Raw genomic sequence first — 22,489 nt, forward strand, 5'->3', positions numbered from 1 at the left:
TCCTGTAATATTAATAAATTTTAAAATCCCCCTCACATCAATCTTATTTAAGGCTTTAAAGTGTTTTCTCACTGCTTCAGGAACTGGACTTGCCTATCAAGTTCAAATAAGAGATCAGTTTTGCAAGAATAAAAGGAAGTGCTGAGGCCTGTGTAGCAATTTCCACACAGGCTTTTCCTCCACTAAAGGTGCCCAGTGGGCATGAGGAAATCACAAGAACCAGAACAAAAGCAACAGAGCTCTTGGAGCTTAATTCAGTGCAGTTCTGGTACACAGATTTGGAGGTTTATGCTCTCCTGCTGACCTTGAAGGATTGTCTGCTGGTGCTGAATTCCATATGTTGAATTTATGCTTTTAAACGGAAGTGGCTAAAAGGAATTGCTCCTAAAGCTCCCAGTTACTGGTAACCCCACAGATATCATTTTACCAAGCCTTTGCAGCACCCAGCTCGAGGTGGGGCAGTCACAAGCACTTGACCATACAGTCTCGCTGAACAGCAGCACAGAACAGATCCCAAAAGCTCTGCCTCCAAGCCAAAGGCATATTCAGGCTGGCAGAACTGGTTACTGAAAAGGCTGGCACTTCAAAAGTCCATTTGTACAAATGGCAGGAGGGAATTTTGATTTTATTTTAAAAGCAAACACGAAGTGAGCAGGGATTCCCAGCCCACCAGAAGATGGCAATTGTAGCAGTAACTCCTTAGAAATCAGTGCTGTATCCACAGCCTTCAGCTCCACCTGCTGCTCCAGCAGGGAGGCACCTAGGCAGGGGCTCACAGTGAAACAGCATGACAAGCAGACCATCTCCAGAGTCTTGAGCAGCAAAGGTCTGGAGGGGCCAAGACAGGCCTGGCTATACAGGAATTTGTGCTCCTGACACTCAGCTGTGAGAGCATTGCCAGAAGCCAAGGGAAAGCTTACACATCTGCAAGTCACAAAGCAAAGACTTGACCCTCTGCAACCTGATTGGTGTTAAGGGAACTGATCTGTGACAGAGGGAAGCATGGAATGGATCCACAGTGAGCACAATGTCAAAAAGGTAGCAGGGATAAAGGTCCCAGAAGACTCTGGACTGGAGGAAAAGTCCTTTCCATGTCAGGAAATGGGATGTACCAGAGAGTCAGGAAGTGCATCCCCCCAAATCAGGTCCACAGGCAACCCCATCGCAGAACCCAACATTCAAGGACAGAACACACAGGGAAACAGCAGAAGTCTTTACACTGTGCTCACCCAGCTGAACTGCCCAGTCCCCTAAAGACACACACACATCCTACCTCATGAACCCCAGGAACATCAGGAGGATGAGGCTGACGAGCCACCCTGCTGTGGCAAAGGCCTTGGGCATGGTCAGGGCTCCCGTTCCAACAATGAGGTTGAACATGTACACCAGGCCAACCTGCAATCAGCCACATCATCCAGCATCAGAGGGGGATCAGGAATCACCCAAAACACCTCACATATTAAAATGGAGAGGGCAATCCCTGAGCCAGCAGGGTGGGAACAAGTCCATGTGAGATAATTGGAGGAAGGAACTGAAATCCAAAGAGAACAATGTGGGTGTCTGCACATTTCTGGAGAAACAGATATTCCTCTCCATTTTTCTAATGATTTTAATTTTTTTTTTCTGTCTTGCTTGTAAAGTTATAAAGTGCATGAGATTTTTGTTTGTTTTCAAATCTCTGCCTTCTACCAGAAGGTCTGTGCTGTGGGTTGGGGTCGCTCCTTTTTTCCTGACCTGAACACAAGTAGTTATGGCTACGTACCTTCCAGGACCTTTTATTCTCAGTCAAGCAGGAAATACCCAAACAGAATTCTAATTCAAAGCCTGCTTGCCATTTTACCAGTAAGAAGCTGAGCATATTGTGAAGAAGGGATGTTACCTCCTGAAGGGAAAGGATTTTATCTTCTCTGGCAATTAACTTTTTCAGTGTCCAGAGACAAAACAGAACTCTGAACATGGACAGGACCCCTCCCAGGCCAAGAATTTAGCTCATTAAAGATCAAAAACTGCCAAAGTTGTTGTGCTTTAGTGGTTTTTTTTTTTAAATATAGGTCAGAGTCTCTCCAGAGGAAAGCCAGTAAAGAGCTGTGTACGAACAGACTTTTCTGGGTGTGGAGCAATTAGCATCAGGAGAATGACTCCCCAGTGACCCTGAGAGCACTTCACTGGCATAAGCACAGCGAATTCATCTTTAGCTGAATATCCCAGAATGATGATTTTCCTTTGGTCAGGCAGAAATGAGAATGGTGCCTGTAATGTTCAGCTGGGTTAGACACCTTCAGGGAAAGAGGAGAGCCTCAGCCCTTGAGATTACTCTAGGAAATTCATGCAGCACCAGCATAACAACCTAAGGTAATCCTTGAGGGTCCAGACACCCCAGTTACTGTCTTACTTCTCCATTTTCTCAGTTGTGACCTATTTCTGCAGCCTAATATCCACTTCTCCTACATTTAATCATTAACATAGAGATGAAAATTTTAAAGCATTTAAAATCCAACACACAGATTGCAGGGCTGGTTCTAAATTTATTGAGTTCACTTCAGAAAAAAAAAAAAAGTGTTTACAAAGTGCTGTTTTTAAAAGCTGGCATTTTGTGAAGACTTGTGGCTATAAAAACCGGTATTTCCAGTAGTATAGGAAAACAGTAATTGGCTCTGCAGTTGCACAGGACACCACATTACAGGGAAGAAACCTCTAAATTACTCACTTCCACTGAAGTGGTATAAAACAAATTACTGCAACAGCTACAGCTAAGTAAACTTTGAGAAATTTGGGGAAAATGTTTACATAAAGCAACAAAAGGGAAGCAAGTGGGATAGCTCCAATGTCCCAGTCCACCCTGCCTATGCCAATGACAAGTTGGGTTGATGAAAACATTAACAAAATATAAGAAAGTGGGCAAAAGAATGAAGAGCTGGTATGGGACATGAAGCTCTTTCTATCACTTTTAGATCTATACTTCAAGCACACATCATCCCTTTACCTTATGAAAAGTCATCTGTGATGTAAAAAAACCCCATATAACTACAAACACTAAGCATCTTTCAGCACCCTTTGACCTCCACCATCTCCTGAAATGCTGAGGTTATGTCCATGAGGAAGTAGGATTTGCAAACACAATGCTGAGGAAGAAGGATTTTGAAAAAAAACTCGTGACCAAACCCACAAGCAGTGGAACTTACATAGGGAGAGTAAAGCTCTCCGGTGTCAGTGATGCCACCTGCCATCCTGGAGATAGAGGGGAGCCCCAGAGCAAAGCCAGAAGGGTATTTTTGGGAGGGTGTTTTCAACTTCTGTCGGCTTTAACCTAGGGAAACATCATAACACTGTGTTATCTTTGCTGGAAAATGGAAGAACTCATATGTTAGCTTTGGCACATCATCTTTCTCGTATTTGAATAGACTTCAGCAGGACCTTGCCCTTCAGACAGACCCCCCTCACCAGAAGCACTTGGTTCAAGACTCTGCGAGAAGTTTTCATACCTGTTAAACTGGTTTAAAGGCAACCAAAAGGCCCTGCCCTTTCACAGCATGTGATGACCAAACTTTATCTTCTCCAAACAGCCAGAGGGGCTATTCCAGACAACTAAAACCTCTAGAGGAACAATGACTGCCTTGAGGATGATCTCAAGCTGCTGCTTCTCGAAGTGCTACTACTCCTTGCAAACATGTGCCTCCTACAAATCAAAAAACCAGCCTAAAGTCTCTCCTCCAAAATTCAAGCACAGAAATAAGTAGACAAATGAAAATATGGGACATATTAAAGCCACACCAAGATGCTTCTCATGCACCAACAGTTCCAAATCAGAAGTATTTGGGAAGCTTTGCATCGTTTCAAAAAAACTAGACATGTATGGGGGAACTGAAGCCTTCTGAAGGTTTCAGTATCAATGACTAGCCATTATTGAATTAAGGGTTTCACACTTCTACATGTGCTCCTACTCAGCCATTCCACCTGGGACAAATCATCAGCACAAGCCGAGCTCCACTAAAAAACCCAGTTATAATCTTGTACACCCACGCTGAGTACCAGAAAAGAACCAGCCAACATAGCTCACTGAGGTCATAACTTGTCCAGCATCAGGAGACATCAAACACCACCTTTTACAACAAACCTCAGCTCAAAACACTGAAGCCAAGCTTGGCAAACACAGAGCAAGCAGCAAGGCAACGGACACACCGGGGCCAGCGTGTCCCCGTGCAGGACCCCACCCTAGGCGGGGGAACGGGCACCAGGGACCCCCGAGGGCACCAGGGACCCCGAGAGCACCAGGCACCCCCGGCCTTACCCCCCCGGGCCTGTACCACAGACGGAACGCTGCGTGCACCCCCCGCCCCACAGAGCCCCAACAACCCCGGCAGCCCCCCGCTCCCCCCACGGCCTTCCCCCCAGGCGCGGGTCTCGCCGCTCCGCTGCACACGCCCACACCAGGACCCTCTCTCGGCCTCTCCCCACCGGCCGAGCCGCTGCCCGGCCCTCCTCCCACGCTGTCCTCACACCGGGCCGCCCCGCGGCTCCCCTGAGGGCCGCCCCCGCCCGGTCCTCCCGGTGCCGCGGGCCTCACCAGCGCCCGCGGCTCGCGCCGCCGGCCCCGCCCCCGGCCGCGCGGGGGCACCTACGGCGCACGCGCGGCCCGAGCGCGCGGCCTTCCGCGCGCGTGACCGGGAGGAGATGCCGGACGGTGATTGGGTGAGCGTGAGGGGCGGGGCACGGGGGGAGACGGGGCGTGACCTACAAGGGGCGTGCGCACGAATGGGCGCGGCCCAGAGGGGGCGTGGCACGGGGCACGGGGCGGGGCATAGAGGGGCGTGTCCAGGGAAGGCGGGGACAGAGTGGAGGCACCGGCCGTGATTGGGTCACAGGAGGGGCGTGGCCGAGGGGAGGCGTGGCCTCGCGGGGTTATGGGCGGAGCCGTGGGGAGGCGGGGAGTGGGCGCGGCGCGGAGGGGGCGTGGCTACGCGGGCGGAGCTTTTACGCCACACTCCGTGGCGGGAGGGGTCGCGGTGCGCGCGCATGCGCAGAAGGGCAGGGCGGGCACGCGTGGGCTCCCGGTCCCGGTCCCGCTCGGTCCCGGACCCCTCCAGCCCCGGCGTTCTCCTCGGGATGCCGGAACGGGGATCGGGCGTGTCAGTGCGGGCATATCGGTGCGACCTGGGAGATCCGGACTGTGAGAACCGCCTCTCGCCCCCGAAAGGCCGCAGGCGCCGTTGCCCCGCGGGAGGCACGGTGTGGGGGCTTTGGGTCTCTCCCGTAGTGCAGCGGCCATGAGGATTAACCAGGACGTGGTGCTGCGAGGAAAGAAGGTGACGCTGGTGCCCTACAGCCCTGCACACGTGCCCCGGTACGTGCCCCGCGCCCTCCTGGGCCGCTCCTGCATGGTTCTGATTCCAGTTGTCCCTTTGGAGCCAGTGCTGGGCCAGGAAAGGTGACTGCCAGCTGCAGGGCCCGCGTCCCCCTCAGGGAGCTGCCCTCAGAGCCCCAGTGCCGCGGGGAAATGCCTGGCTCTGAGGGACACAGCGGTTCTGTTCATTGAGGCCTTTCCCCGGTGGCGCTGGAAGAGCAAAGCGTCAGCGTGTAAAGCCAGTGGATGTTTGAGAAATCAGGCGTGCCAACGGTTTGTAAAGTAAATCAGCACGAATACAGCGGTGTTAGTATTTCGTCAGTGTCCAGGAGGTGCTGTTGTCAGTGTTGCTCGGGATGAAATGCACCAGAAGTCAAAAACATTCCTGGGTCAGGAATGGTGTGGCCAGCAGGAGCAGGGAGGTCATTCTGTCCTCGGCACTGGTGAGGGCACACCTCGAGTGCTGTGCCCAGCTCTGGTCCCTCTGTTTGGGAAGGACATGGAAACACTTCAGCGTGTCCAGAGGAGGCTGGAGAGGGGCTGGGAGCACAAACCCTGTGAGGAACCACTGAGGGAGCTGGGGGTGCTTAGCCTGGAGAAAAGGAGACTCAGGGGTGACCTTGTCACTCTGCACAGCTCCTGAAAGGTGGCTGAGCTCAGGTGGGGTTGGGCTCACCAGGCAGCACTGACAGAACCAGAGGACACAGCCTCAAGCTGTGTCAGGGGAAACATAGGTTGATATTAGGAAGAAGTTTTTCACAGAAAGGTGATAAAGTTGTGGAATGGCTGCCTGGGGAGGTGGTGGAGTCACCACCCCTGGATGTGTTTAACAAAGGCTGGATGTGGCACTGGGTGTCAGTGTTTAGTTCAGGTGTTGGGGTATGGGTTGGACTTGATGATCTTGAAGGTCTCTTCCAACCTGGTCATTCTGTGAATTCTGTGAACATCAGGTGTGCACTGGGCACTCCGGACAAAGCCACAGGACAGGCAGACTCCCTAAATTTCCAGAGAGCCTTGTATTCCATAAGAGACAGAGTCTTGTGGATGCATTTTAAGTTGCCACAAAAGCCAGGATGGTGTTTCCAGAGCTGCTTTGTGATGGCCTGACCCCTGGAGCACTGGGAGGGGCCCTCCCGAGGTGCTGCACTGGGTCAGTGATGTGGGGCCGGGTCCATTGCCAGGTACCACGAGTGGATGCAGTCGGAGGAGCTGCAGCGCCTCACAGCCTCAGAGCCCCTCAGCCTGGAGCAGGAGTACGAAATGCAGCGCAGCTGGCGGGATGATGCTGACAGTGAGCACCTGGAATGCTGTCTGAGGGAGGGTGGGAGTGGTGAGCAGGTCCTTTCCATTCTGGGAAGTGCTGGTAGTGCCCCGTGAGCGAGTTCCCCTAAACCAGAGAGGGATGTGACACTTTCTACAACAGCAGTTTGAACTGGTTTTCTCATTACAGCTGGTATATATTCAGGGAAGTGGACAATATCCACTTCCTCGAGCTGTTTGTGTCTTTTTTATGCAATTTTCTAGAGAGTGTAGTGATTCATTTCCCACAGCATTTTCTGCTGAGCTAAAAAATATTATGCATTACTCCTGCACAGCCAACACTCCCCAGGTCTGATCTTTGCAAGAAGGAGGTTGTATTTCTCCTTGATAAAGTGTATGATTTTATGATCACCTGGTTGATGTGTGTTGACTAAATTGGTTCCCTCACTCTCCTACAGGTAATGAATCACTACCCATAAAAGCCTGGTAGAAATTTAGTGAGTTGGAAAATACTGAAGCTGGCAAAGACCTCAGTCTGGAGCATTTGTCTTAGGTGGCATAAAAAAACCTTACTCAGAGTGGCAATAACATGGGCCAGGTGAATCACTGAGTGTCAGCCTCTTGTGCACCAAAACAATTCTCTGCCCCAACTTGCTGCTGAGTAAGACAAGGCAAGGAGACCTCAGACATGGGAAGGAAGTTTTCACACTTCTTCCACAAGCTGTTTCTAGTCCTGGTGTCTGCATCACCCTCACAACAGGTTTTTCCAAGTATTTCTTTCACTTCTGCGGGTGGGAACAGGCACACCTGGTGTGGGAAGCCAAATTACAAACTGTTCCTTACTGTTAACACATGGAAACTCTTATTCCTCTGTCCATTATGCACCTTTAATTTCATTCTTTGGTAATTTATGAATAATTATCAGCACACTTTGAAGATGCTGCCACATTCTTGTTCTCCCCAGAGTGCACCTTCATCGTGCTGGACTCGGAGCGCTGGCCTGGGCAGGCAGAGGAGAACTCCATGGTTGGGGATGTGAATCTCTTCCTCACCAACGCCGAGGACCCAACTGTGGGCGAGATTGAAATCATGATTGCAGGTAGCTCCTGCAATAGCTACCTGCAAAAAACTGCTTCAGAGCTTGGGGCTCTGTGACTGCAGCTGTGTGCTGCACAGAGATGTTGATGTTCCTGCATCAGCTTTTTGTTCTCGTGCTTTACCATGGCTGTTCAGCCCTGATCAGTCCATGGTGTGTCCAGGTCACGGCCTCTTCTGAGAAGTGTCTAGTGGGGCTGGTTTGTCTCCCCTAACTGGATGCTGACTCTGTGCTGTCTCTTTCAGAGCCCAGCTGCCGTGGCAGAGGGTTTGGCAAGGAGGCAACTCTGCTGATGATGGCCTACGGTGAGGGTGGCTCAGTGCCAGGGAACAGGAGTGTGGTGGGGCTGGGATCTGGGAGCACGTAATTCCTGGTGGTACAGGCAGGGTAGTAAGGGATCCATCAGCCCCACAGCTGGAGTCCTGTGCTTTGATAGATGTGGCATGTAATAGAAGTGTCTCTCTCTCTGATTTCTCCTGCAGGAGTGAGAAAGTTGGGGATCACCAAGTTTGAGGCTAAGATTGGTCAGGAAAATGAACCCAGTATCTGCATGTTCAAAAAGCTTCACTTTAAGGAGGTGCAGTAACAGCCCATCTCCCCAGAGAATGTGAGCAGCATTTGCCCTGTGGCTGGGGTTGAGCTGCTTTCTCTGTGTGTGCTGCAGGTTGCTGTGAACAGCATTTTCCAGGAGGTGACGTTGAGGCTGGATGTCGGTGACCAGGAGAGACAGTGGCTCCTGGAGCAGACAAACCATGTGGAGGAGAAGAGTTACGCTGAGCTGAAGCAGCCAGTTGGGGTGCTGGACACCTGACAGACACCTCCAGACACCAGCTGGGTTTCCAGGGTGAAGCTGGACCTTGTTGTAAGGTCTGGGTGTGGAGGACACCAGAGAGCCAACACTGGAACTGTTCTCATCTGTCTCCTTCAGCTGCTTTGTCACCTTGTCAACTTTGCACTTTGCTCCACCAGCCAGGATTACTGCCTGAAATTTGGACCTGGGGAACAGTCACTAACTCACAGGTTTGGCTAGGAAATACTCTAACTTAGATTTGCTGTTCCAACAGAGCCTAAAATCACCAGCAGTTGATTCCTGGACAAGCAGAAACTTCTCCCAGTGTCTTAAACCAGGATTCATCAGTGAGGAGGTTTCGTGTACTGGCAGCTCATTCTTTTTTCCTCTTGAATAAAAAAAAAAAAATCGAAAAGATCTGAGGTGCCTGACTACTTGGGGCTAAGCTGCTTTCTTTGGCAGCTCAAAAAATGGTTTATAAGTTGTAAAGGACAGCAGAGACTCTTTAAACCCAGTTTCCTCGGGTCTGGTAGGTTGCAGGGGGAGCTCTGCTGGGAGAAGCCCAGATGTGGGTGAGCACAAACAAAGGGCAAGTTTATATAATGGAAAATATTGATATTGGCTGATCAAGGCTAGAGCTGAGCCCCACCACTAGGAGGGGGCTGAGAGCTGCAGGAGGCTCCTGAGACAAATCCCCTTCAGCTTCAGCACTGTGCTCCAGCTCTGAAAACCTCAAGCCAGCAGTGATGTTGCACTTCATTTCTTCATTTTCTTGGCTGCTTTGATGAAAGTAAGGAGGAGAACCCACTGAAAGGAGACAGCTCCCTTCTTCCACCAGCTCAGGACTTGCTCTGCTGAGTCTGGAGGGTCCATTTGCTGCTCTCCACTAAGGTAAAGATGAATGTGGGGGAAATATCTTACTGGGGGACAGATGTATTTAGGGCAGGAGTTACCCAGCCTCTGCTGCAGTAGATTTGAGATCCATGGATGAAAGAGGCACTTGTCTGACTCCCACTGGACGAGCTTCCCTGTGCAGTTACTCAGCCTGACCTGTCCTACCCTACACACACTGACCACAGCAGGGAAGCTGCTAAGAGCAGATGGTAAGAAGGATAACTGATGCTCCTGTGTGTTTTCATACCATAACAGCAGCTGTAATGGCTAATCCTAGACCACAAATTACCTGTTTCAGTGATGGAAAATTTCAGATTTGCTGAGGGATGTTTTGGAGATTGGCAGCCTGTGGAATTTTTAGTGTTGCTGTGCCTGTATTTTTAGGGCTTGGGGGCTTTAGTTTTCCAATTTTAGCTAATTTAAATACATTAGTCCTGCAACTAATACTAAAGCCAAGTGTGGGAACAGTGCATCATGGCATTTTAAACCAGTACTTAGTTTGTAGTGAAAGCTTTGTGTGGTAATATAGTGAAGAGCAGCTCTACTTCCTGCTGGGATTACCATGACGAGGACTACTAATCCTCCTGCTCCTCATCACCTGCTGCAGGCAGAAATGGATTCTGTCCTCCAGCACAAGATTTGCAGAGCCTGCTGGGTGAACTGCTGGCTCTGGTGCTCCTTCCATGAAGTCTCAACCCTCTGCCAGAGGAGCAAGGCCAAACCGGCAGGAGAGATGTAGCTGGGCTGCGATTTGCTTCTCTAAAACCCGACCAATGTGGGAAAAATAATCTCTTTTAACCTCTGCTGCCAAGGGGAAGGGGCAGGGTGATGTGTTGCAGCTCCTGTGCCCAGCTGGTTGCTCTGGAGCCAGCGAGGGCCACGCTTGGCATCCCCGGGCCCGACAACGCCTGCGCTGCCCCGGCTCCGCGGGCGGCTGGGAACAGCCTTTCCCTGGCAACCACAACAGAGCTGGGCACGTCCCAGAGCTCAGCCATCCCAGAGGCTGGGGGGAAGAGTCCTGGCAGGGCTCAAACGGGGTTCCCACAGGGAACCAGTGCCCAGCTACTCTGGCCAGGCCAAGAGGCAAAAGATGCTGCTGGGACCCACTGGTGCCCCCACTCCTGCCCTGCCCCACCCTGTGGCATCCACCCCTGGTAGGGGTGTCCTGCTGGCCCAGGGGGATGAGGATGGGAAAACAGGGGATGGGGCTCACCTTCCCTCAGAGAACACGACTTTGGAGGATGAGACAAGTTAGAATGGGCCCCCAGCTTCCAGGAGGAAGTGACAGCCTGCACATCCCCCAGAAATCTGGTGGCACTTTGTCACCTGGCTGTCACTTGAGGTCCAAAGATTTGTGACCATTTTTATGCTCAGGTGGAAAAGCTTCTTTGCAGATTTGGAGCACAAAGCAAGAGTGTGCAGAAGGGGAGGAAGCACAGATACCAGAGGCCAGGCACAGCCCTGCCTTGTCCCACTGTGCCACCAGTATGGCCCCACTGAGCCACCCAAGGCTACATCCTTTCCTTCAGAGGGACAAGCACCCCTCTCCTCACTGATTCCTCCTGCCTTCCCTCAACCCAGATGCAACCCAGGCTCATCCCAAAAACCCCCGTAGGGGCTGGGGGCACATTTGGGCTGCCTCAAACAGAGCTACTGCGCTTCAACCTGGCCAGCAGACCCAGATTAGAGCTTTATATCACCCCCCTCACCCTCGCCCCCACCACACATATAAACACACACACCCCACGGGATTAATGCTCATTAATCACCCCGAGTCATTAACCCCCACTGGGCCCAGCTGGGGCCTCCCCAGCCCCCTCAACCTGTCCCCATCACGTGCTGAGGGGTACCCAAACCATGCCCAGTGTCCCCCTGTTACCTGCTTTTCCCCCAAGCCCCAGAGGGCCACAGCAAGCCCTCTGCATGCCCCTCCACCCACCCAGGCTCTGGAAGGATTTAGCCTTAAACCAGGCTTGTGAAGTCAGAAAGGTTTATTCCAGTAAACAGAATTTCTCTTGAGCTCAACAGTAAAACAACAACACCTGATTGCAGCACATATTGAAACAAAACATCCACAGGAAGAATTTCCACAAAATACAGGTAAAAAAAAAATAGATGTGATTGGAAAAACACTCATTTCAGAAAAAAACCACCAAAAAATCTGTGAGAAGATTTTAAATTAAACAGTGTTGGATTCAAACCCTGATTGGCTCTGTCTCCAGAAGTGTGCAGGAGCAAAGGAGACTATTATTGCTTGCTGTGCTGGCTCCAGACACCCTCTCCTCTCCCAAAATTTGCCCCAGGGCGGGGTGCTGGGCACTCCCCAATGCTGGGCACCCATACCCCTCCCTTGCAGCTGAAGAGGCAAAGGGACAGGGTCATTGTGGATGGAGCTTGCCAGGCCAGGGTCAAACACCCTGGCTGTGGTCAGTGGCTGGGCAGGTGGGGTTTGGGAGAAGACACTAAAAGCCTCAGGTTTTGCAGTTAAAGGGTAATTTGGGGGGATCTCAAATTGGAGATGAGGTTTGGGGTGGGGAAAAAAACAGGGAACAGTGGGGACCAGGAGTGTTGGGCATCAGGCCACCCCAAATCCTTGATCCCTCCCAAACCTCTGCTTGTGCCTACCAGGGTGTGCAGGGCTTCAAGGCAGGGCTGGAGGAGCACCCTGGGGGTGAGCTTTTGGGAGGGGTCACCCCCAGCACCCCCGGCCCTGAACCCCTCTGCAGGGATGCTCACTGGCCACCAAAGCCCAGCACCCGGGTCAGGGTGGTAGGGAGCAGCCCCACGTCTCTACCAGGAGCCCATGGCAGGGAGGAGAGGAGTGCAGGAGAGGTTGGTATGGGGCTGGGGGTGGGTAGAAGACCCCCACCCTACCTCAGGGCCTTCACAGGTTGCTGAACAGTTCATTTTTCTTGCTCCAGTCCATCTGGGGTGCCCTCTTGCTGGTGCGCTTCTGGTGCGCCCGCTCCTTGGCCACGGCCAGCGGGATGTCGAGGTCCAGGAGGGAGCCGGATGCTGAGTGGCGTTTGTCACCCTCCTGCGTGTGAGGATGGGGATGAGCCACAGCACTCTGTGTCCTCTGGACAGCCCCACAGTGGGGGCTCAGCCCGGATTGCTTTCCAGCCAGCGTCTCCCCCCAGCATTCCCAGCCCTACCTCGCTGTGGGTCTCGCTGGAGTTGGGGGACACAGCCAGTGCCGTGGGGCTGGCCGGGCTCTCGGACACCGAGTGGGACCGTGGCTCTCCACCATTTTCCTGAGGGCAGCAGGGAGGGAGTGTGAACTCCAGCCCTGGGGCTTGAAAACAGCCTCCAGAGTTGCAAGTCCCACCCAGGGGGCCATGAAATCCGTCCTTCCCCCACGTAATCCCCTGCAAGATGCAGGCACATAAATACCTCTAGCGCTGCCCATCAGGGCGGGGAAGGATTAGAGCCCAGCCTGATTGCCCTGGCTTGAGCAGGAGCAGGAGGGTGGCTGCAGGGCTGGGTGCTACTTCCCTACTGCAGCACGAGGGCTCCCAGCCCTGGAGCATCAGAAGGCAAAAGAGAGCAGGAAAACAGCCACATCCAAGACACTCAGCACCACAAGCATCCCCCTTTCGTGGAGGACACCAGTTCCCAGTGGCACAGGCTCTTGTGTGGCAGCCTGAGACCACTGTGGTGTCTGGTGGCATCACCCACCCATGGACAGCGGGGACATGAACAGGAGGGTCCCTGACTGGAGATGGGCACAGATGGAATTAAGATCAAGACAAGGCTCTTACCTTCCCTATGTCACCATTGGCTACTGGTTCTGGCAAGGGACCTGTGGGATAAGGACACGGGCACCGGGTGAGGATGTGTTTGCTTTGTCCCCTTGCCAGTGGAGGGCAAGCCAAGGCTGTGCATGGCCAATGCTCACACAACACTGCCCAGAGTCTGACCAGGTCCTGAATTTTTTAACCACTCGCTGCAGCCAGCCCTGTGGCACAGGGGATTGCTGCCAGACACATCCCAATGATGGCAGCTGTGATGTGGAGCCCAGTGAGACCCCTTCCCCATCCTCCTGGGAACCACTGTGACAGCAGAGGAGAGCAAAGGGCAGCTAATGCCTGTTTGCTCCCCAGGCCATAAACCCCGCCAAAGAGCAACCCAGGGCCATAAACTAGCCCACCCCCAGCATGGGGCCCTCAGCCAAGCAGGGAGACACCAAAGCCAGGTGACTCTGCTTGGCCGCAGGGTGATAAGACCAACTGCCAGGGCTCAGCACCCTTAGGTTTGGTGAGAAGGTGACACAGAGCCAGCAGAGGTGGCACAAACCCCTCCCAGCAGCACAGTCCCTAGCCCACCTGTTAGGTGCTGCTCCGAGGGCACCACCTTGCACTTCTTGAAGAACTCGTCTGTGAGGGTGTCCACCACCAGCAGCCTGGTCTCGTCGCCACTCGCCTTGATGGCTGCCACCACGTCGCTGTGCTGCTTGCCCTCCATGCACACACCATTCACCTGCAGGCACCACATCACCACTGCAGCTGGGGGACACCCATCCCTCAGGAGCACCATGGAGGGGTCAGGTACCAGCCTTGGTGCCAGTCATAATCCCAGCACAGCCACCCCATAGCCGCCACAGGCATTCACAGCCTCGCAGAGATTAACAGTGAAGCCAGAAAAAACACATTAAAAGCAGATTTTTCTCTGAGTGATTGGCATGGGATTGAATGGGCAAAGCTGGCAGGGAGCTCCCAGCAGCACAATGACCCAGGGCTGGCACAAAAACCTTGTTCCATGCCATGGTCTCCAGAAACCCCAGAGGCTTCACCCCAGAAGAGGCAGCAGCCCCACACCCTGGTGAGCAGCAGGGCTGGGGCTCAGCTGCTCCATGTTCTCATGGATCATCATCCCCTGTGGCACAAACCTGAGCTCATCCCCACCCTGGTCACACCTGACAGCCGGACTTGTGACCATTGTGCACCTCGTCCCCAGCCTGCACCACCCCAGGGTATCCCTGGGGACAGCAGGACAGCCTACTGCTAATTAAGCCCCAGACAGCTAATTAATGCTCAGTCCCAGCCCCCCACAGTGCTGCGCCCGTGGGTGGGGACCGGCAGGCTGGTGCAGGTTGCCGTGAGTCACCAGGGACACCGCTTGCCTTCCTGGCCAAGGGCAGCTGTCTCCGGGACACCAGGGTGTGAGGCAGTGCCAAGCTGCTCCGAGAGGCCCCCGAGCTCCCCAGCCCAGCCCACCTGGATGATGCGGTCCTGGGGGGCCAGCCCCGCAGCCTCAGCCGGCGAGCCGGGGTCGACGGCGCGCACGTACTGCCCTGGGCGGCTCTTGTCGCTGTGCAGGTTGAAGCCGTAGCCCTCAGGGCCCTTCTTCATGTGGCACAGCCGAGGTCTCAGCTCCTCCTGCAACGGGAACAATCCGTGGGTGAACTGCTCCCGGATCCCCAACACCCAAGGACAGCACCAGGAACCCCAGACAGCTGCTGCAGTGGCAGGGGCACCATCCTCAGGTGGCTATCTGTGGGCAGTGACACCCCAAGATAGGACACAGGGTGCCAAACACCCTATGATCCTGGGCTTTAATTAATTAATTAATTATATGCAGGGCACACTAATTGCAGTGAAACACTGAAGAAACCTCTTATTATGTGTGTGTTCCCAGACCATGCTCTTCCTTTTGGGATCAGGACTGCAACTGCCATGAAGGTGGAGGAGGAAACCCAGCCCAGGTGACTGGGAATCACCCCCACTCCACCCCATCCCACTCGGGAAGCTTTGGCTACTGGAGAGGTCTCAGGTTCTGGCACAGGTCCCCTTCACCCCTCTGCCAACTGTCCCCTCTCCATGGCAAACCCAGCCACGGGCTCAGGGAGATCCCCCTCCCCAGAGCACCCCACAGCCATTGTCAGCAGGGAAGGGGCACACAGGGCAGGCAGCTGGAACCCAGAGGGAGCAGCTGTAATGCTGAGGCACCTCCATGCCCCAGCATGACCTTCCAGGATTGCAAAACAGAAACCAGCTCCACTGGGGCGGGGCGACTGGGAGGTTCACCTCTCCAGGAGGCAACACCCACCTCATCTGCAGCTGGTTTCACCTTGACCTGTGGATCCAGCAGTGCCTGGAGCCAGGGAACCCCGCTGGGGCAGTCACAGCCACTCATTTGGCCCCCCCTTGGTGCCCTCTGAAGTCCCCACACAGTGATCAGCAGGAAGAAGCAGGAGAATTCCTGCAAACCTGGCACACAGGAACTGCCTTTTCTCACCCTCTTCTCACCCAGCAGGGAGTGGGATGTCCAGGAAGCATCAGAGGAACCAGGTGACACAAACCAGACACCTGCATGTCACACTGTCAGAACTGCTCTGACCCTAGCACCCAACACCATTTTTACAATTTATATATATAATTATTTGATCCCACCTTGACCACCAGAACCTGGGCTTTGGTTGGGCTCTCCCAGCAGCTAAGCCTCACTCAAACTGCTGGAATATTCCTCACCAACGGGGCTAATATTTAATTTTTCATCTGAGATTATTTTTTCTCTGTTGGTACCCATAGCATCACTTAGCACAGACATGCAGGAATTTGCCCTCCCACACCTGCACCAGGGTGCTCTTTACCCCCTGCACAGCACTCTGCATCTTGCCACAAAATCACCTTTGCCCACTGCAGGGAAAACCTGGGTACTGGAGTGCTGACACCCCATGTCTGACACGCTGGTGTGGCACAGGGTCCCACGTGGGCTGAGGTGACACATTTACAATTGTTAAGCTGCAATAAAGCCCCGATAAAGCCCCATCCTCTTGCACAACACCTTCCTTCATGGTCAAGGCCAGCCACCACCCCAGCACCACTTGACAACACCCTGGGGAGGGAGGTGCAGGCAGCACCCAGCACATCTGCCAGGAGTGAAGGTGATCCCACTCAGCCCTGGCATGCAGGACTTGGTCCCCACGTGTCTCAGCTTCACATGCCCAGCCCACAGCCCAGCTGTGAATTCCCTGGCTGGGTTATTGTGACCCCCTCGACTTTGCCCCTTCTGCCCTCTCGTCCCCACCCCGCGCCCAGGTGGCAGCAGGTTCACAGGGTGTGACAGCATCCTCCACCCAGGCAGAAATCCCGAGCAACGGTGGGGACAGACAATACCCAAAACAACAACAAAAGGCAGGAGCTGCTGGAGCTGGGATGAAGGCAGCACCTCCCCAGATCCCTGCCCTGGCTCAACCCTGAGCAAAGGGTTCAGGCTCTGGAGCACCCTCGGCAGCACTGTGGGGCTGCTCCACGCCGATAGCTGAGGACAAAGCCAGAGGGAGCAAGTGGTGCTGGCAGCGCTCCCAGGTGAGGAGGAGGAGGGAGAGCTTTGCTCCCACCCATGCCAACAAAGCCCTGGCAGCCTGTGCTCCCTGAGATGCTGGTGCCATGAATTTTTTGGGGGGATGGGAAGTCCTGCAGGGTGCACAGATGTCTCAGGACACAGGGACAGGTCAAGGCGGTGAGGGAGGCACTGATGCTGCAAAGGCAGCCGGCCAAGGCAGCAGCACCCGCCGCAAGGGCAGCCTGGCCAAGCCCCCCAGCTCCCCCTCGCCAGCGGCTGGCAGCTCCTCCAGCCCAGCGTGCCAGGCTGCCTGTGCCCTCCCCAGGTCACAGAAACCCTGCGGGCAGCCACCATTCTGCCATCCAGAGAGGAGAACAAACGCATCCGATCCTCCAGCAGCCGTATCCTGCCCGTCCATGGGGTGAGCACCCCATGGCAGGGCATCCTTTCAGCCCCAAAGTCCCCTTAGGGCTGAGCAAGAGTGTTTGGGGCAACACCCGAAGAAGACCCGTGGCTATGGAGCTGGGAGCTGGGTAGTGGAAACGCCCCTAATTTCTCTAAGCTGCTGCATCCTGTCCTGCAAGGCCAGCAGCTCTCCTGCCGTGCTGGGATTAGCTTGGAGAGCCTTGTTAAAAGCAATTACAACCTCTGTCAGGGAGGGCAGCGGGGGAAGATGGAATCAGCTCCCTGCAGAGGTATCCCCTGCCACCCCTCTCCTCTGCACTCAGAGGTCTCTGCAGGGATGCCCGCTTGGGGTGAGGGCTTCTGCAGCATCGCTGTTCCTGCTGTTCCTACCCTGAAATAGGATTTGGGGCACACCCAGATACGTCTCCCTCTGCAGCACCTTCAGCCACCTGGCAGGACCAGCAATCCCAGGATTGTGGGGATCTCAGCTGCACAGCATGTCAGGACTCACTCCTCATTTCCCAGCCACTCCACAGCAATTTCAGGACAGCTTTTGAAGCCTCAAATCCCAGGAAATTCCCTGCAGCCCTACAAGCAGCATCAAGCATGCTGGCGGCAGCCACATTCCCAGTTACTCAAAGAGAAACACAAGAGCTCTGAGGATGCCTGAGCCAGCAAATTCACACGGGTCCCAAAATCTGGCACACACATTCGGGCTTCATACAAAGGGGATGCAAAGCAGCCTCCTTGCAGCATCCCTGTCACGTCCTGTTTGACTGGAGCTGCTTTTCATGCAGCTGCCTTGAGAGGAAATTTAATTCATTTCCTAATTAAACTCCAGCTACCCCAGTGCAACAGGGGGAACTGCTCCCTGTTACACTCTGAAACCCAGCCCTGGGAGGCTCTCCCAGGTTTTACAAGGAGGGAAGAGCTTTGCTGGCAGGGAGGGTTCTAATTTAACATTAAATTTGCAAGAGGGAAGCCCGGGGCTGGTAGCAAATGCCTTGCCCTGGTACCAGGGCCCTGTGCTGCCCTGGGAACACTGCGTGGTTTGTATGAAACTTTCTCAAGACACTCCCGAGCAGCTGAAGCCTCCGGAAATAAAGAAAGAGGCAGACAAACTGTCACAGCTCTCAGTGGGGGGACACCCCCACGGCACAGGGCCCCAGGAAATGAGGCTGACCTGAGGGGTGTGAAAGTGTCACCACACTGGCTCAGCACCGCAGACAGGGCTCCATGGATCAGCTTCCCAAGGAGGCTCAAAACCACATCATCAGGGCATTTTCACACTCAAGGTTTGATAGGAATGAAAAAGGAGCCCATGACAAGTCTCCCACAACTTCCTCAGGGATCTGTGGGGGTCCGAGCCCCCTGGCAGTCCCAGTCATGCAGGACCCAGTACAGTCTGGAGAGACAATTGATTCTGTTGGAAGCTGGGAGACAGTAAACATTGCTCACCACAGGCAGCTCTCCCAGCTCCTGAGCGTCTCCAGGCTTGTTAAACAAATAAAGGCAAGTCCAGCCCAATAAAGCAAACAGAACTCTGACATGTGCAAATCTCCTGCTTCCCCTGTGATCCCAGGGAATCCTACCAGCCCACAGTGATGGGATGGGGCTGTGGGGGGATGGAGCAGCCAGCACCAGTTGCCTGCTAGTGGCCAGGAACAGGCCACCAGTGTGTTCCTTCCTAAAGAAATCCCTTTCTGTCTGCTCTGGCTTGGCTCAGCATCCCACCCAGCATCTTCCCCCCCTGCTTGGTGGGTGCCTGGCCTGGGCGACGTTTTTAAACCCACTTTTCCACTGGGCCCTGCCCCCAGCCGCAAGATTTCCTGCTGCTACCTGTTGAGAAACCATCTGGGGCCTTGTGGCAATGTCACCCCATGTCACCTGCTTCCTGATCTAGGGAGGAGAGAAACCACTAGCAGAGAAACCGCCAGCAGTAACTGTGCATGAGCTGTGCCCCGAGCCTGCTCCCCAAGGCTGTGGGGAATCTTCAGCCAAGACTGTCCCCGAAAGCCCATGAGGTATCTCCAGCTGGAGCTGTCTCCCAAAATCCTGTGGGGCATCTCCAGCTTCCTAAGCTCCTTCTATCACTCCAGCCAACACAGTGAGCAGGCAGCAGGCAGCATGAGAGGGCTCCATCCTCTTTGGGGACCACACATCCTTAGCCCCCAAGCCTGGCAGGGGACTCACCTGAGCTGGATTAAGAACATCCCTTTTATTTTTCCCAGCCCATGGAGAGGTCTGGGAGCAGAAAGCAGAGCACAGTCTCGCTAGCCCCGAGGGAGCAGCAGCACTGTGACATATGGGAGAGCAGGCACGTTCTCCCTGCACGGGGCAGCACTGGAGTCCAGCACAGGGCCACACGTGAGGGATGTGGGATGATACAGGGTACAGCAAGCAAGACAGGCAAACAGGGATAGAACATAGCCGTTCCTACCCAAATAAACCCATCAAGGAGGTGCTGGAGTGATGTTTTAGCCAGGCAGGAATGACAGCTGTGCCTGCAGTGGATCAGCCCAATCAGAGGAACAAGCACAAGGTCAAAGTCCAACAGGAGATACAGCTCAAAACTACCTAATCCTCAGGAAAACCCTATGTGACAGCAGCTCAGTGAGGCACCAAGGTCTGCCTGGGACTCTGCATCAACACTGGGAAGGCTCCACTGCACCAGCCTCTCTGGGAACAGGTCATAAGATTTCCCCAGAATGTTCCTCACACTGGGGACTCTGCCCAGGGAGCCATCCACATGTCTGTTGTAACAACAAACACATCTTTGCTGGGTAAATAAAAAGCAGTATTATCTCCCAGAGAGCCCCAAGCGTTTCTTAGGAACCGCTTGGGGCATGAAAGGTCAGCTATTTCTCAATTCCTCACCTTTCTACATCACTTTGTTTGTGCAACTGCTCACTCCCACGCGTGCTTAAGGCCGACATTCCTGAGTGAGGAAGCATCCGTGGGCACTGACTGCCAGGACCAAGCCCCCAGCCCGGGAAGAGCTTTGCTGTCTCCACTCCACTCCACAGCAGAGATGGAACACGCTCAAATCCAAGAGCGACTGCCACCAATACCTGCTGTCTCAGCCTCAAGAACACCCTGTGCCACCTGTTTTTTGTTGTATTTTGGGGTGGGTTATTGCCAGCCGCCCTCAGCCCAGTTCTGAGGTTGTGCTGCACGTCAAATCTCCCCCTGTTGCTTTTCTCCCCCGTTTTGCCGGCCCCGCAGCACAGGACTCATCAGGCTCAGCCATGGCTCCAACCAGCCCGATGAGCCCGTCACTGACACGGCTGCGAGACGGGACCATTAACAGGAAAAAAAATTATTTAAAATAAAAAAGGCAAAGCAATCGGGCGCGGCAGGACCCGGGGTTTTGAGGGAAAAAAAGAAAGAATCGAGACCGAAACCACACACAACGCCCAGGGCAGACGCGGCGGCCGCGGCTCCCGCTCGACCGCGGCCGGTCGCAACCCCGCCTCCTCGGACAACACCCTCTGCCCCGAAAACTTCCGAGCCCCGGTCCCCGGCCGCTCATTCACCCGCTGGCCGCCAGCGCCAGGCTCCCGCGCCGCGGGCTCCGCCGGCATCGGCGCTGCCTGCCCGCCGCCCACCGGCGGCTCGGCACCCGCCCCGCTCCGCCTCGCCAGCTGATCCTCGGCCGTCGAGTCTACGACGAGAAGGCTGACGGCGCCGGCGGCGGCGCGGATCCGCTCCACCACCTGCTGATGGCTCTCCCGCTCCACGTTCTCGCCGTCCACCTCCAGCAGCCGGTCCCCGGCGCGCAGCCCCGACCGCTCGGCCGGCGAGCCCGCCTCCACCAGCCGGATGAACTGGCCCGGCTTGCCCTTCTCGCCGTGCAGGTGGAAGCCGTAGCCATCCGGGCCGCGCTCCAGGCGGCACAGGCGGGCGGCGGGGCCCGCGCCGCTGCTCATGGCGGGGGAAGCGGCGGGAGCAGCAGCGGGCCCGTCCCGCCGCCCGCACTCGGCGCACTGCGCGGCAACGCGCCCGCCTCACGGTTTATATAGGGGGGCGGGGCGCGGGGGTCGGCGGCCGCCAATCGGAGAGCGGGGTGGGCTGATGCCCGCCAAATTAGGACAGCGAGGGGCGTGTCTATGCAAATCTAAAGGCGCGGTTATGCAAATATGGGCGGCCCGGGTGTCCCGGTGCGCTCTGGCCCCGGCGGGCGCTCGGGGCGCGGCGCCGCCGGGTCGCGGTGCGTGCCCCGGACCGGACCGGACCGCTTCCGTGGGCTCCCATCGCTCCCCCGTGATCCGGGCCACTCCCCGGTGCCACCCGAGCCCACGGCGCCAACTCCCGATCCTCGCTGAACTCCCCCCACCGGGGATCGGCTCTGTCTCGGAGACAGCCCCCAGCACGGCCGGAGACCGGGACGCTCCCAGCTGTTCCCGCTCCGCGACACATCCCGGGTGGCCTCTCGGGGAACATCCATCCCACACCCTTGCCCAGTCCTTGAAGGCTGCAGTTTGTCCCAGCGCTGCTCCGATGTAGAGGGTGGAGAGATGTTCGAAGTAAAATAAAAAGAAGTAAAATAAAAAGAAGTAAAATAAGATCCCTAAATTGAAACTGTGCGGGAAAGTAGGCATTGAAGAGGGAAGGTAACTCGCTTTGCAGTGGAAATGAGACACCAGCACTGTTCCCCAGCTGCCTCTGAACCTTGCTCAGCACCCTAGAGCTGGGGGTCCGAGGTGGGAGAAGATGGAGGGAACCCCGGGGATTTGCTCTGCCCTGGTTGCATGTTCTCTGCTCATGGACTGAGAAGCAGAAGTAGCTGCAGGGAGCCATGAGCATGTGAGATCCTGGGGTTTGGGCTCAGCCAGGGCAGAGCAAGGCAGCAACCACCCTGGGCTGCTCCGGCCGTGCCGCAGGGCTGCTGGTGCCAGGCGGAGCTGCCTCCTGGGATTGTCCCAGGTGGGTGGCACAGAGGTGGCTCCCAGTGCAGGGCCTGGCTGAAGTTCCTGGGCAGAGATCCTCAGGGCAGCCAGGATCACATTTAACTGAGCTGCAGACAGGCGAGCAAGGAGGGGACAGCTGCATGCCATGAGACACATCTCTCACAAGGTTCTCTGCCCCAAAACCCTGCTCAGGGACCTCAGTGGCCGCAGAGCCCCCTGTGTGCTCGGGGTGGCCGTGCTCCAGCTCCGTGGGACGCAGCTGGGAGCGCAGGGTGGGCTCATTTGTTTCCTCCACTCGGCTGAGCATTCGCCCGCGGCCGCCGCTGAGAAAAGCGGTGGAGAGGAATCCCACGGCAGCCGGCGACAAATGCCTTCGGAGAGGAAAAGCAGGGCAAGCCCTTGGTGTTGTGGTAGAGCCCCAGTACGGGGGGCTATCGCCCGTGTCACAGCCGCCCCTTGGTAAGGGGGCTGTGAGCAGCACAGCCCCACGAGTGAGCGTTTTGGAA

The 22,489-nt window shown here is 55.3% G+C and overlaps 3 protein-coding genes across 5 annotated transcripts in view; 1 reads left to right on the forward strand and 2 right to left on the reverse strand.

The window, feature by feature from the left end:
* SLC38A12 (solute carrier family 38 member 12) overlaps positions 1–4,616 on the reverse strand; it is a 43,556-nt gene extending 38,940 nt beyond the window's left edge. Inside the window, exons 1-3 of the mRNA XM_021554866.2 lie at positions 4,565–4,616; positions 3,183–3,307; positions 1,274–1,395 (exon numbers count right to left, since the gene is read on the reverse strand). Coding sequence (XP_021410541.1) covers positions 1,274–1,395; positions 3,183–3,227 — 167 coding nt within the window. The 5' untranslated portion in view covers positions 3,228–3,307; positions 4,565–4,616. The remainder of the gene's footprint in view (positions 1–1,273; positions 1,396–3,182; positions 3,308–4,564) is intronic.
* A 391-nt stretch (positions 4,617–5,007) lies between these two features.
* Positions 5,008–8,902, forward strand: NAT9 (N-acetyltransferase 9). 2 transcript variants are annotated; one of them, XM_021554937.2, is made up of 6 exons: positions 5,008–5,341; positions 6,523–6,671; positions 7,566–7,700; positions 7,943–8,002; positions 8,180–8,274; positions 8,362–8,902. In XM_021554937.2, exons 1-6 carry the CDS (start codon positions 5,265–5,267, stop codon positions 8,506–8,508), a joined length of 663 nt encoding a protein of 220 aa, XP_021410612.2. In that variant the 5' UTR covers positions 5,008–5,264; the 3' UTR covers positions 8,509–8,902. The 2 variants fall into 2 exon arrangements, with proteins under 2 accessions (XP_021410612.2, XP_021410618.2); XM_021554943.2 differs by having other exon boundaries at positions 6,523–6,632.
* On the reverse strand, positions 7,464–21,025 carry NHERF1 (NHERF family PDZ scaffold protein 1). 2 transcript variants are annotated; one of them, XM_021554910.2, is made up of 7 exons: positions 20,610–21,025; positions 14,598–14,759; positions 13,707–13,860; positions 13,143–13,183; positions 12,537–12,635; positions 12,256–12,418; positions 7,464–7,670 (listed from the first exon to the last, which is right to left on the reverse strand). In XM_021554910.2, exons 1-6 carry the CDS (start codon positions 21,000–21,002, stop codon positions 12,266–12,268), a joined length of 1,002 nt encoding a protein of 333 aa, XP_021410585.2. In that variant the 5' UTR covers positions 21,003–21,025; the 3' UTR covers positions 7,464–7,670; positions 12,256–12,265. The 2 variants fall into 2 exon arrangements, with proteins under 2 accessions (XP_021410585.2, XP_021410578.2); XM_021554903.2 differs by lacking the exon at positions 7,464–7,670 and having other exon boundaries at positions 11,355–12,418.
* Between the last annotated feature and the right edge of the window lie 1,464 nt (positions 21,026–22,489).

The sequence above is a fragment of the Lonchura striata genome, chromosome 19, assembly GCF_046129695.1.
Source record: "Lonchura striata isolate bLonStr1 chromosome 19, bLonStr1.mat, whole genome shotgun sequence".
Taxonomy (NCBI): domain Eukaryota; kingdom Metazoa; phylum Chordata; class Aves; order Passeriformes; family Estrildidae; genus Lonchura; species Lonchura striata.